The sequence below is a fragment of the Filicampus tigris genome, chromosome 5 (assembly GCF_054856515.1).
Source record: "Filicampus tigris isolate MCC_2025a chromosome 5, RoL_Ftig_1.0, whole genome shotgun sequence".
In the NCBI taxonomy this organism is placed as follows: Eukaryota; Metazoa; Chordata; class Actinopteri; order Syngnathiformes; family Syngnathidae; genus Filicampus; species Filicampus tigris.
Window position 1 is genome coordinate 4477845 of NC_141221.1, and position 14749 is coordinate 4492593.

The 14749-nt window shown below is 40.8% G+C and overlaps 1 protein-coding gene across 1 annotated transcript in view; it reads right to left on the reverse strand.

Moving 5' to 3' along the window:
* Positions 1 to 2141: 2141 nt before the first annotated feature.
* Positions 2142 to 14749, reverse strand: part of LOC147146988 (single-stranded DNA-binding protein 2) — a 54844-nt gene continuing 42236 nt past the window's right edge. Inside the window, exons 5-17 of the mRNA XM_086031480.1 lie at positions 9747 to 9836; positions 7728 to 7787; positions 7599 to 7665; positions 7459 to 7529; positions 7312 to 7379; positions 6344 to 6392; positions 6236 to 6271; positions 5236 to 5290; positions 5087 to 5157; positions 4877 to 4955; positions 4767 to 4795; positions 4597 to 4695; positions 2142 to 3503 (exon numbers count right to left, since the gene is read on the reverse strand). Of these exons, the coding sequence (XP_085887606.1) occupies positions 3474 to 3503; positions 4597 to 4695; positions 4767 to 4795; positions 4877 to 4955; positions 5087 to 5157; positions 5236 to 5290; positions 6236 to 6271; positions 6344 to 6392; positions 7312 to 7379; positions 7459 to 7529; positions 7599 to 7665; positions 7728 to 7787; positions 9747 to 9836 (804 nt within the window). The 3' untranslated portion in view covers positions 2142 to 3473. The remainder of the gene's footprint in view (positions 3504 to 4596; positions 4696 to 4766; positions 4796 to 4876; positions 4956 to 5086; positions 5158 to 5235; positions 5291 to 6235; positions 6272 to 6343; positions 6393 to 7311; positions 7380 to 7458; positions 7530 to 7598; positions 7666 to 7727; positions 7788 to 9746; positions 9837 to 14749) is intronic.

Here is a 14749-nt window from a genome sequence, read left to right on the forward strand (position 1 = left end):
TGTTGCACTGTTAAAAGTGTGCAAAGTCAATAGAAAACATTACAGTGCACCAAGCTCGCTATTTCACAGACTTTTAGATTTTATTGTACAGATAATTATTTTGGTCAAACTGTATAATGGGTGCATTGTAATTCCACGTTTGACCACTAGATGGCGGCACGCTTATTTAGTTTGAGAAGGTGTTAATCGGCGGTAATCCTACTTTTTACGCCAACAGAAAACGACGGCTGATGGTTGATTTTATAATGTACGTCTTTGAGTATGATTATTTATGTAAATTGTGAGAGGATAAGTTACGTTTGTTAGTTTGATAAATGTATTACTATTTGCCGTAAACAAACCTAGGGATCAGTACACTATCATACACTGTACTTATCCATTGCTCTTAACACTCTCTATCAATGTATGTGATTGTTTAAATGTTGATGTATTATTTTAAAAGTGTGTTTGAAGACCTTTAAAAAAATGTAAGCGCCGTAATTGCTGTAACAACATACCAATATGAGTTAAGCAGCAAAATCTAGCCTCCTCAGGGGGGCATTTTGTTACTTAATCCTCTTGACTGATCAGTAATGGCTCCGCGTCAGAAAACAGCTGAGCTGTGATTGGACATTACCTGAGCCCGGAGCAATTGTGATGTCATTTTCAGTTGACAGAAGTGACAAAATGGCCGCCCCCGGTGCTGACAAAAAACGGGTGGTTTCAGTCTTATTCCACAAACAATATCTATCAGAATTCCCTGTTTCAACTAGTGGGCCTGTATCAATTGAGTTACTTATACGTTTGTTGCTTCTCAGATGGACATTTGCGTTATCTACAGTCTACATATAGATACAGTCAGGCACTTTATCATAAACAAGCTAATTGCTAAATAAAGGCTTACAGCCACTATATGAAGAAATACTGTAGTTGCCTGTTATTTATATTGGACAGTAGCTCAAGAAAAATGTGCCCATTTGACTATTAGTTCAAGTAATATTTGGTCTGTAAAAAGACATTAGTGAATATTAGTGTTACACTCTAAAGTTTGCACCTGTGCTGATTGAGGCTTTTACCTAAAACCATAAAGGTACATCATCCTGGGTCTCCATGACAATGGCAGAGACATTATACTTGATTGCTAAAAGACAGTGTAGCATCCGAGGTAGCAAAGTTGCTTTAAAGCGGAAGTCAACCCAAACATATTTTTTTCAAGAATATATTCCCAGCAGGCCCACGAGTTGAAACAGGGCATTCTGATAAATATTGCGTTTGTGGAATAAGTGTTAATCCACTTGTTTTTAGCCATCTGCGGGGGCGGCCATTTTGTCTTGTGTCGACTGAAAATGACATCACGACTGCTCACAACGACCAATCACGACTCAGATTCAGAAAACAGGTCGGCTGTGATTGGTCGTTTTGAGCAGTTGTGATGTCATTTTCAGTCGACACAAGACAAAATGGCCGCCCACGGAGATGGCTAAAAACGAGTGCATTTTACTGCTTAACTTATATTCCACAGATGCTAAATTAATCAGAATGCCCTGTTTCGACTAGTAACATATTCTTGAAAAGAATATGTTTGGGTTGACTTCCGCTTTAAGGTCAAATTGCGACATATTGTGCTGCTTTTTAATGAGACAATGAATTCAGTGCATGCTGTGATGACTGGAGTCTTCTTATGCTAACATGGTGACAAAATAATTACAGTACAAAAGGATACATCACCATATATAATAAAATTCGCGTACAGCTTTGCTGGTGCGGTCAAGTGCAGAATTGGATGGGAAAATGTCACCATGCGCTACGTAAAAAGTACAATATGAAGTACTCTGTTATATTCCACATCGGGTCACATGCACCACTGGAGTGGTTAAAATGTGCGCTCAACGCACAAGGTACAAAAGAGAATAGCGATGAGACACTGGCTGAGGATGTCCGCTGATAGTGTAGTGGTACACACGCCCGAGTTGTGTGCGGGCAGCGTGGGATCGATTCCCGCTCAGTGACAGTGTCTATGTGTGCCCTGCGACTGGCTGGCGACCAGTTCGGGGTGTAATCTGCCTTCGCCCATTGACGGCTGGGATAGGCTCCAGCAACTCCCCGCGACCCTATATAGGATAAGCGGTTTAGAAGATGACATGACATGACATGACACTGGCTGAGGGAAGAGAAGCTTTATAACAGCATATTCAAAACCATGAAATACTTCTCTGTATATTTACAAAAACTGAATACAAGAATAAAAAAAGAAGCGAACACATCACAAATGGAGTTCAACGTACTGCCACCAAACATGGTCCAATTTACAAATGTGTCATCTTGTACCCGCACCTATGGCTTCATACTTACAAAAGAACCACAAATAAAGTCATCTCTATTACGTCAGCATCATCAGTCCGCTCCTCCCAATAGCAATAAGAATCTTCATTAAATAATACGAATCATAATATCAAATACACATACAAGACAGGGAGCTACATTTGTGGGCTGTACACTTTGCAGTTAGGAATGCGGAGGGAGGATGTTCACAGGCACGTGGACCTTTTGCACACCATAAATAAAACAAATGCTAAAAACATGAATCAGAAACAATCCCACTTTCTGTACCAACCGGTCGTTTAGTCCACACTGATGTCACAGTTTGATCGGATGATGAGTCGAAGTTTTGAACGCTAAATCTTCTTGCGTTGTCTTAAAACGGCGAATCACTTCAACATTAGAACCCAAAGCAAATCGCCAACCGCAATGCGTGCGTGCAGTCGCAGCCATGAAGCGAACTTGTGGTGAATATTGTTGGTTATTTGGCATCAAAGTTCAGAGAACACGCTAACGGGGGCCGCATTCAACAAAAAATAAGGACTTATTGAAGCCAATATTTGATTCTGTTTGTCTGATTAAACACTGGCTCCTTTTTAGAGTTAGGAATGACAAACCTATATTAAGTAAGCTATGTTTAAGCACACAGTGTGAGTGGAGGACAAACAAATCTGCCGTAAATGGGATGAACCTCAAGGTAATGCAATTGCAATGTGTCCTTAATTCTCTCATGAGAAACATTTGTGAGGAAAGTTACAAAAAAAAAAAACCGTCCATGGTGACAATCAGTCAGAGTATATTGAACCATCTGGATTGTCTATAAAGTTTAAAATAAATAGGATGCCGGCCGTCTCTGTCTGTTGGTGTATGAAAGGTCCACGCTCAAACATGTCCTCCATGTGTTTCAACTGTTCCTTTGTACAGTCGCATAGTTGCAGAAGAGGAATTGATGTCTGGCCACGTTGTTATTTGGAAAGGGGGTTAGGGTTGCGGGAGATGAGACAAACATCGGGGAAGGCGGGGCGGCGTTAGGACGAAGGCCCCGGGTCGCTGTCCTGATTGGGGAGGTCAAGGGCGAGGAGGAGGAGTCACAGGTCAACGTGACATCAGATGTGATCCTTTGCTTTTTGTCAAAGGTTGGCAGCAGGCAAGTTAACAGGTTGCTGGCCTTGTCTTCACACACTCATGGTCATGTTTGGAGAATACTGTGCAGAGGCGTGAGAGGCATCCTGTCAAATAACGTCACCCGGGGTTGCTCATCGGCTACATTTTTGGAATGCGAGCTTTGAAATGTCAGGAGTTATCGCGTGAGACTCAAGTCAATTTGATTTTAAATGCAAGGCATTTTTTAAATGAGGGATTGAATGACTAAATATTCTTGGTAATCGAGTAGTAGTCTAATGAAAGTAATTTGATTTTTTATTTTTTTTTTTTAGCCAGGTTCACATAAAGACTTATGTTTGACGGATCGGCATAGAAAGAAAGAAAAAAATGATTTTAAATGCAAGGCATTTTTAAATGAGGGATTGAATGACTAATTATTCTTGGTAATCGAGTAGTAGTGTAATGAAAGTAACTTGATTTTTTTTTTTCTTTAGCCAGGTTCACATAAAGACTTCTGTTTGACTGATCGGCATAGAAAGAAAGAAAAAAATATATATTGAAAATGCAGTTCACCATTACGCTAAATGTAATCATTTGCAATAAGTGTGAGCCTCGCACATGTTTTTTTTTTCTTCAATGAGTCCGCCAGTGTCATCTCATCGTGCGTTGCAATTAAGACTGGGACATTTGGTAGACGGTGTTAGTTAAGTCAGCACAAGTCGATTAATCGGCTCAACCTAGACTTTATGCACTGAGAACAAGAATAACACTTGTTTTATCGTGTGACATTGGAGGTTTCTACTTGTCCCATTTCATCTCAACTAGTAACTTCATCTAAACTTCCTTTTTAGTTGGGGCTTCGCACCACTCAAGATCCGCCCCACCCGCCCCCCATTTCAACTGAAGCGATAGATGAGTAACTAGCAAATATTGTTAATAGCAAGCTCATACGTCACATCAGCATAAGTACGTGTTTAATGTCCTGGTAGCCGCAAATTTAACAGATACTCAAAAATCTCAGTTAAAGAGGTCAAATGCAGTACTTGAATACACTGCACAGTGTATCATAAAAACAAAAATAAAACTTGAGTAAGCTGAGTTCATATTTACCTGCAGCAAGCGACAGTGCTAGTTGCATTATTGTTGTGTGCTTTACTTGACAACATCATTGCCCTCTGCAGTTGACATACTCACACTTTCACTCTGAAAAGGGTTGAGGAAGTTTCCGGTCATCTCTCCATCCTCTCTGGGGGTTCCTGGCTGGTTACTCATACTCAGATTACCTGGAGAGTTCTGAGTAAACACAAGGAGAAAGATAAGAAAGAGCATTTGCATAGATGGATATATATACAGTATCATCTGACCTTTGGGAGACTGTCCATATCGCCAGACCCTTCATAAAGTACATCACATACACCATTAACATACTTCTCGACTAATTATTTGACAAATGAGATTTGTTTCGCTCTTGTACCTAATGATCCATTCATGTGATGAGGCTCCATTCCAGCCATTCCCCCTAATGGGCCGTCACCTCCTGCACCCATGGGGAACTGAGGACACACACACACACACACACACACACAGAACATGTCATCAAGATTACAAACCGAAAATTACAGTTATTGCATTGTCATACTAAATTCAAGCCAGGTTCACGGAGACATAATAATAAATAGCTCACATTTGGTCGGCTGCCGCCCGGGGGGCCTGTGCTGATCATCGTGTACATGTTGTCTCCAGAGTTGGTTGAATCTATCGGGGGAAATAGCAGAGTGATGGCAAAGGGATGGAGTGGCTTCACATGTACACGCACACACTTGCATATCTTACCTGCTGGACTTGGCATGATTGGGGTACCGGGTGGTCCCCCTCCTCCTGGAGGTCCCTGAAATAGGAGTAAAAAAAAGTGCAATAAGAACCATTTAATTATGTCTCAGAATTAGGGATGGGCATTTGACTGAACAAGGAATTAGAGAGTTAACGATTAGTTAATCTCCTGCATGTATTGAGCTCAATAAATCCATCTGTAAAGCAATTGCAGATGTCCGCAATGATATAGTGTTACTATAGTCCATAGTTGCTAACCTGCCATTATTGGTTTCTTTACACAGCAAAGGCAGGCCTGGAGTGGGCCGCCTGGAGTGTCGTGAAAGTTCCCGGTGGGCCGCTCAAGGGGTGCTATTTTGGCCAACGGGTTCACGGCGTGAATTTTCCCACGGCCTGCTTTACGGACCGCTAGGGCCACTATATCATGTGGAATGGATTATACAAGCATTCGCTTTGGAGCAAGAGTCTTTCTCTCTCTCTCTCACTCTCTTGCTTGCTCTTGCTCACGCTGTCATTATACATTTTCTTTAAAATGCTGTGAACTAAAGTGAGCCAGTCTGAGCCATGAAACTCCAGGGTTGAAAAGGAGTCCCGCGCTCCCTCGCTAGTATCTTAAATCATCTTTCCCTTCGTGAAACGCCATTAATCAGATCCATGCTCCCCACCAAAAACCAACAAAAATATTTTGTTGTGTTTTTACTCAGAGAAATTACACTGTATAATATTGTACTTTATAAATACACGGAGTATTGGTGTAATTCATAGAATGGAAAGAATGAAACAGTCTGCGCAACTAGGGGGTATGTGTATTAGTATCATTTTATATTTTTTATACATTATTTATTTTTATACATACGATAACTATACTGCATGTATATTTGTGTTTTCCAATGATTATTTATCGAGTGACAGCTTGCCTCAAGGAGAAACAAACCACAATTCCAGTGCACCAATACTGCTCTGTAACTGTGAAAATAAAACTCTACAGATTAACTATACATACCACATAACTGCCTGGAGATGCAGACGAATAAGGAGTCTGAAACATACGCAGTAATGTTAAATACAATTCGAATGACTATGAGAAGAGTGTAATTGGTGTAACACTCACAGAGTTTGAATTTGGAGGATTTGGCCAGGGTCTCCCACCTCCTGGCCCCCTGGAATGCAAACACAAACTTTTGTCTTCGGCATTGTCTCAGATGCATTGGACTGAGTTGGCAAAAACACGCTCATTTATAGCCAGAGAACACACACACACACACACACACACACCCACACACACACGCACACACACACACACACACACACTTACATGAGCATCCCCCCCCCCAAACACACACACACTGAGGGAAAACTGAGGGACTTAACATTTCATTCAGTGCGAGAGACGTTTTCCTCAAGTTTCTTATTTCAAATGCAATTAGTCATTTTTTCATTTAGTTTTCTCATTAAATAATTGGTTAATTGATTTTTTTGGGTGAATAATGAAATAAACTCAATATTTTTTTTACTACATTCATTAAATCAGAGATCCAAATAAAGTGTTCTAGAATTTGTTGCACTGTTTCCGAATCCGCCCTCGTTTTTTTTCTTGAGCAGATCCGATTTTCACAATAATTAATACTAATAAGAATATAACACCACTAATATAATACATATATAATACAGCAATATATTTAGTCATATTTATGAAGTAAGGGTTGGGTTCAGCAACAGGTGGATTTTTTTTTTTTTTCATGAAATGTCATAGTTATAAATTACAGCACATACTAAAATTTATATTGCACAAGTGTTTATGGGTCAAACTTAAAAACAAAAAAAATGAAAATATCTAAAAAAAAAAAAATAAAATCGGATAAGTAGTAAAGACATTTTTTAAATCAGTGTCAAAAACCCGTTTAGGGACTTATAAAATCCTCTCTGATTAAAATGAGGTATTGACCAGTGTTATTCACAATTAAATTAATTAGAATACACATTACAAATGAGAATGACTCATCATGTTATTATTAAAACAGCTATTAAAAGTATTTTACAAAGACACATTGACTTTTTTCTCAAATGTGTACCACTTACATGTTGATGCCCGGCATCCCAGGCCCAACTAGTGCATTCAGTGGCGGCCTCATCCCTCCTCCGTAGCTCTACAAAGACAAGACAACCAAAACAGTGTGGAAGACGACAAGAAAGTTGCTCACAAACGCGGCGCACACGCATACACACCTGGGGCCCGAGTGGCACCATGCCCCTTGGCGGCGTCATCCGCTGCATTGGTCCGCCCATATTTGGGTGTCCTAGAACACAGAAAGAAGTCCTTCGATGTAAGTGTCCGTCCGTGCATGCATTTAGCTATCCGAGCCCACCTTGCTGTCTTGTGGGGTCCATGCCACTGGGCAACATAGGCTGACTTCCCGGCACACCACCGAGCCCCTGCAAACAAGAGACGATCCATCACTACAATCACTACCACGAACACTGATGAGCTTTCCTACCTGATTAGGTAATCGGAGGGGTGGTCTGGGTCCTCCCGGGTATCGAGGAGACATAAAAGGCTGTAACAAGATGTGAAGAAAGGTTCAAAACAAAATAATGACAACACTGGAGTGCCATGCATCTTAATGCATTGTCGTTTGGCACTATGTGAATAAAGTTGTCTTGCATTGAATTGAATGGATCACACTCACATTCACACCAATTTGGAGTCTTTAAAGCGGGAGTTAACCCAAACATGTTTTTTTCAAGAATATGTTTCCAGTAGGACCACTAGTTGAAATGCGGCATTCTGATCAATTTTGCATTCGTGGAATATGAGTTAAGCAGCAAAATGCACTCGTTTTTAGCCATCTCCGGGGGCGGCCATTTTGTCTTCTGTCGACTAAAAATGACATCACAACCGCTCACAACAACCAATCACGGCTGACCTGATTTATGAATCTGAGCCGTGATTGGTTGTTGTGAGCAGTTCTGATGTCATTTTCAGTCGACAGAAGACAAAATGGCCGCCCCCGGAGATGGCTAAAAACGAGTGGATTAACACTTATTCCACAAACGCAATATTTATTGCCTGTTTCAACTAGTGGGCTTGGTTTCTTGCTTGGTGAAAATCCAAGCAAGCATGGGGAGGATATACAAAAGCCACACAAAAAGGATGCAGATGAGACTCAAACCTCAACTGAATCTCGGGACTGCGAGACAGACGTGCTAACCACTAGGTCACCATGCTGCACACCGCATGAAATTCTTTCTAGTTCATTTATTTAATTTAGCGATTTATTTAATCATGCAGTGCAGCTCTACACAAGAATTCATTTCAGAACACACCACAAGAGGGCCACAGCGCTCTTGTGTTTGTGCCCGCTGGTCTTGCACTCCTGTCACCGACAGTGCAGTGGTACATTTTGCCTGACTTCAGTGGCAGGCAGTGTGGCTTTAGTTCCAAATCCGCGACGGTGTGAATGCTTGTATGCCTCTTTATGTACCCTGTGAATGATGGGCAAGCAGACCAGGGGTTGGCTTCAATACAAAATGAAGCCTCCTGACCAACTAGGGTATTACTTTAGCAGTATTCATGCTTCATTCACATTAGCTCTCTACTGACTCCTTCTGGACAGTGGCAAGTATAGCAGATGAAATCTTGAAACGCTTTTAAGCAGAGCTCAGGTCCGTCTCGCCCATTTTATAGGCGATAAATGATAGGCGGGAAACTTAAAATATTAGACGGACTAGGCATAGGCAGGAGCGCATTTTTTCCAGTGGGGACGGAGGCAGAAGTTGGTGATTATATAGGCGATTATTATTTGGTCCGACTTGACAAAAAGGCCGACAGACGAGACTCAATACGCGCTCGGAATCGGGGCTTCATTTGGCACGCCCACTTTTGCTGGAGACACGCTCGGAAGCCCCGCTTCATTTGGCCCATCACTAGTTAACATAAACAACATGTGGTAGAGCGTCAAAGGATCTTTGTGAAAACGCCTGAAACATCACAAATATGAAAAATGTCCCCTAAGTCTGGGGGTGGTCAGGACGGTGGCCAGAGAGTGTCAACTGCAAAAAGCATCCAACGAAGCTAAAAAAGCGCCATCGCCAAAATGCAAAGTTAGAAAGATGGAATTGTCCAGAGGTTCTTCAATTGAAAGAATAAAAGAAATTTTTCCTTAAAATTTAAGGAAAATAAGGTGTCTAGTCCAACCTATGATTGCAGTTAAATATGTAACTAATTTAGTCAAGAAGCAAAAAAAAAAGTCCCCAAATCCAAATTAGGACATGACTATCTTGGCGTTGTGCTTTCTACTACTGACAGAAATCATTTCACCTGATCTCCTAAAAAAGATGTTAATACTCAACAGCGGCTTTTTGAAAGCTGTGAGCCAAGAAAGGTCCATAACAGTTATTGAGTTGCATGTCAGATGCGGATGCCTGAGATGGGCTGATAAAGACCTCAAATCAATGCGCACCTGGCAGAGTCGCCCTCATCAAGTGCTTACTGTAAAATATTTGAATACGCTCACCTGGAAAAATCCTGGTGGGACCGGACCCACGGGCATGCCATCTCCTGGGGGGAGGTTCCCAAGGACGGGGCTGGGGGCTGCTGCTGCACTCTGAGAGAAGAGTGTAAATATTGAGGTACATCATTTTCCAATCCTATAAGAAGTGTAATTCAGAGAGGATTACTCAAAATCATCCAATGACGGCATGGTTAGATTTTATGATATATTGTTATTATTATCCTCATTATTTTTTGTTTAAATTATTATTATTATTCATATGTTCATCATATGTTTTATTAATTAAGTGCATCCGTAACAGAACTTTACCATATTGCTGTTCATCCTTTGTAGACCAGCTTTTTTTAAAAAAATATTTTGTTCTAGATTTTATAGTGTACATACTGCAATGCGCTCACATGTGGGAAAGGAGAGCCACCATTGCACTTTTAACAACAATAAACAAATGCTGTTTATTGAACACCAAGTAAATGCAAAAAAAGGCGACACACTCACTGAAGTCATTCGTCATCCCAGCAAGATGTTTTTTTTTTCCCACCAAGAACTTTATGACAGGAAGCGTGAAAACCTACATGTCTGATGATGACATGGGAACAGGTGACTGTCTGCTGTTCTTTTTTTTTTTTTTTTTTTAATTGTCTGTCCACTCTCTCCTTTTGTTGTTCTGATCTCCCCCTTTGCTTGCACTCCCTCATTTGAAGGCAATGGACGGAGGTGGAATTCACCCGGATTCTCTGAAGTTTCCGCCTGCTGACTTTTTAGGTCACAGAGGAACAAGGTTTAACCAGGGCTGATTTAAAAGCAGACTGACGACACCCTCAGATTCTCCTCGGCTCCACCCACCACCCTCGCTATTTCCTCATTTTACTTTATATCTTCTCACTGTTCACACTTTCTATCTGATGATGCAAACCAAGCTCTGGGGAAAACAGTTAATGGACAAGGATGTTGTGTAACACAGGGCAGCATCAAGAAAAGAACCATTTTATTCTCATTTTCTTGCACCCTAACCCAGAATGCTTCTGCACTCTGTGAGAGAGAGAGAGAGAGAGAGAGAGAGAGAGAGAGAGAGAGAGAGAGAGAGAGAGAGAGAGAGAGAGAGAGAGGAAAATGAGGACAAAGCAGAGAGAGATTATGTGAGCGAGTGCGCCCGTTGGTGTGTACTTTTTGTTTGTCAGTGTGTGTGTGTTGTGGGGATTTGCTGAAGGAGGAGAATATCTACCTGACCCGCTGACAAAGCCGTATTTTTCCTCTCCGAATATATGAACAGAGAGAAAAGAAGAACAACAAACACAAGCCAAGATGTCTGCCTGCCCCAATGAGCTGCGGCAACCTTGATCTTCAAACGAGACTTTGTGCAGTGCAGTGGGACGTCAAACGTTGTACCATTTAGTTCAACCAAACATTCCCGGAGAATAAATGGCAACAAAACTTTGAGGGTGGATAGCTATCAATCCATCATGTCTACGATTTGAGCTCACTGAGTATCGAAAGGGTTAACGTCACACGTGCTGTTTTTGTCTGTCTTTTCCCGCCACAGACACACGGCACAAATAGAGTAATTCCAGCAATAGCCAGTACATGCCACTAGGGGACAGTATGGTGCTGTAAACACCTTAATGTTCATTCAGTGGTACTGTGTGTCTGGTGTCTTCAATGAATAAGTAGTTTGGCTTCATTTTAGTTGTATTATACATATATTGGTTAACTACTCTTGACACTTGTATGAAGGTTACGAAATGACTTACTTAAATATTGTCTCCTTGTACAAATACGGTTATTACGGTAATTGGTTTGTGATGGTGGCAGTTTAAGTCAGGATCCAAATGAATTCGCTTTACATTACTTCTTGTGAGAATAGATTTGAAATCAGTAGCAGAGCTGGGCCTATGTGACGGACCAGTCCATTTTGTAGGCAATAAACGATACACGGGAAACATAAAAAATATAGTTGGACTAAACAATGTTGGAAACCATTTCGACTCGGGCGGCGGGGGGCAATTGGAAGTTGGTCCAAGTTGGTTGATGGAAACGCTACCAGAAGCCCGTTTAAAATGAGAGCCGGACTGGCCTACAAGCTTACTATTTGTTCTGGCCGGACGAAAAGGCGTGTAGACGAAGAGAGAAAAATAATTGTGAGATGATACCAAGCAATGAACTGGATAGTGAGTCACCCTTTTTGCTGTGTTTGTGAATAATATCAATTGCTCACAACATAATAAAAGAGTGTTTGTTTTCATTACATTCACACCAAAAAGAAGAAACTCTAATGGAGAAACCAGGATAAGGTGCCTAAAGAAGATGACAATGAGATACTGCACATTGTATCATATTGCTCGTGTCATTGTGTTAGCACTTTCATCATCAATATGTGAATTTTGCCATCACCAATGGCTTGTGCAGTAAATGTTAAAAACATTTTGTTAAACCACCTCATTACTGCAATGTTACTGAGGCTCAGTTTCCTTCAAAAGTCACTTCAAGTCCCCACATTATCCCTTTCTTTATTGGCCATTAAAAGGTAACTTTTGTCGCACAGCCATAAAAAAAAAAGCAGGACTGAAGTAACTTTTTAGTTGAACATAATCAACTCCTCCAAATTATTTGCCAACCTAATTCAGAACAGCCTGAGGCGAACTTAGCTCATTTGCAATCAGTTCTTACAAAGCCAAACTTGCAGCTCACAAGATGCGCTCAAGACAGCTTACACCGCCAGACGTAGAGTCGGAGGGCAAATTATTTTTGTATATGTTACAGGACCAAAAGCAACAGATAAAAGTGTAAAAGTTCAGTGTCAAAAGTATAAAAGTGAGGTTTTGGAGCGTACCCGTTCCAACGCACACCTAATTGTACGATTGCGCGTTTTTTCTCTGACAGTGTACGACAATGTTTTTATATTCCACTGAAATATGGTTCAACTTTTATCGGATCGAGCCACCGTTGTTTTACAGCCCTGAAGAATGATTGCATAGGAGAAAGCTGTGTGTTCGTCCCGTCTCTTGATTAGAATTGCATTTATGTGGCACAAACAATCTTGTGAACATTTAGAAAAACAAACTTGGCAGTAGATTGAATCCGCTTGAAGTCAAGCTGATCCCGTGCTTCCCCGCGGAGGATGCAAACATTTGTCAGAGGGAATGGGAGGAATTCAAGGTAGTACAATTGCACAATAGAGCGGTACAGTATAAACTAATCAGACAGCACACTACATTCACACTACACTAATCCAATCCCTGCTATGTCCCAGTAATACCTAATAAGATAACACGCAATTATATGTTTAACACTCATGTACCTCGCTAATATGCATGTGTGACACGTTTGGTGTGTGTGTGTGCGCGTGTGTGTGTGTGTTATAGAAAATGCGGAATCATTTCCATTTTGCTTTAGAGACTGAGCAACACTATGAGAGACACTGCGTGAGTGGAATGTCAAACATTCGCCTCTGGTCTCTCTGTCTGTCTCCATTTTTGCCTTTTTTTTTCTCCTCCCAAAAAGCGGTGTATAGTCTTCCTACCAATCTTTTCATTTCCTATCGAACTTTAGTATAGTGTTGTTGAATGGAAAAAGTTAACGTGCATATGCATGATGTTGCTGGCGCGGATGCGTGTGGCTATGAAATGTTTCCACGGTACTCTTTTCTTCTTTTGAGTCCAGACACACGTAGGGCTGGGGATGAAACGATACGAAAATTTGGCCTCACAATTATAGTGAATGAAATGATCGCAGCTATCCCTAGCCTAAACCCTCTCATTACCACATTGCAAGTTTTATTTTGACTGTGACACATAAAAAATCAACGGAAAATTCAAACAGCGGCATCCTCAATACGTTTTCATGATACGAAGCCAGAAAAATGTTTACAAAACTTAAGATATATTTATATAACAGCAAATTTGTACAGTTTTGAGTAGTTATAACTCCTGTTAGTATTATTCAAAACCTAGCTGCCTGTATGGCAAATGATGTCCTCAGTGTTTTCAAACATATACACAATGTAGGTCTCATTTCTTAAAACGTAGAAATAAATGAAAAATAAATACAACAATAACAATAATAATAATATAACAATATGGTCTTAATTTCTATATTGTAAAGCATACTGTGCAGTATCCAATGTTGGATTTGTTCACCTGCTTGAAAATAATTAGCTACATCGTGTGGTGGAAAGTGGTGATATGATAGATGAGTGACTGAGCAGAACCCTGTCACAATAAACACGCTAATCTGCTCAACTGACTAAGAAACCGAATAAAAAGACATACGAACAACGGCGGTTAATTGCTGGTGACCCTATTAAGCCCCATCCTCAGGAGCTGCATTAACGTCTGTTGTTTGAGTGGCAATTTTAGCATTTAGCAGTTTGCCTTGTCCATCAAGAGAAGTCGGACATGCTGCAGCAGGCCTGCTTTTATTTGCATTTTAACTATAAAAGACCATCAATTTCCAAAGTCAGCAGGACACGAATGTCAAAATAAAAGTCGATTAGCCTTGCATTTGTATCAAAGTTATTGATTTTGCACCCTCCCCAACACTACGACATACAAGCTAAAATATTTCGCTTGACGTTTACCCCAAATTTGCATGATTTAGTGTATTATCTTTGGCTGTACATCAATCGAAGTGACATACACGTTCTGAACCACTACTTGATCCGACCAATTAGAAAAAGTCCCCATTCAATCATGTGTCCATCATTCGCCAAACCATCATTAATGACTGCAATGTTTGGTGAAAAAAAACAAAACAAAAAAAAACAAAAACATAAACACCTTCAACAAAACACTGGGTGTCGAAGGTTTTTATATGAAGGCTGCAATAGAAAAAATCTCCAGGAAGGAAGTCCATCCCTCCTCCCTTTTTACCGCACCCACCATCCTCTAAAATGCCATTAGTCTACTTCCTGTGCATGAGAGGGAGTAGGATGGAAAGAGGAGATGCTACAAGTTTGACAGACACACAACACACACACGCGCGCACGAAGCATGAATGCATTGCAGATTACA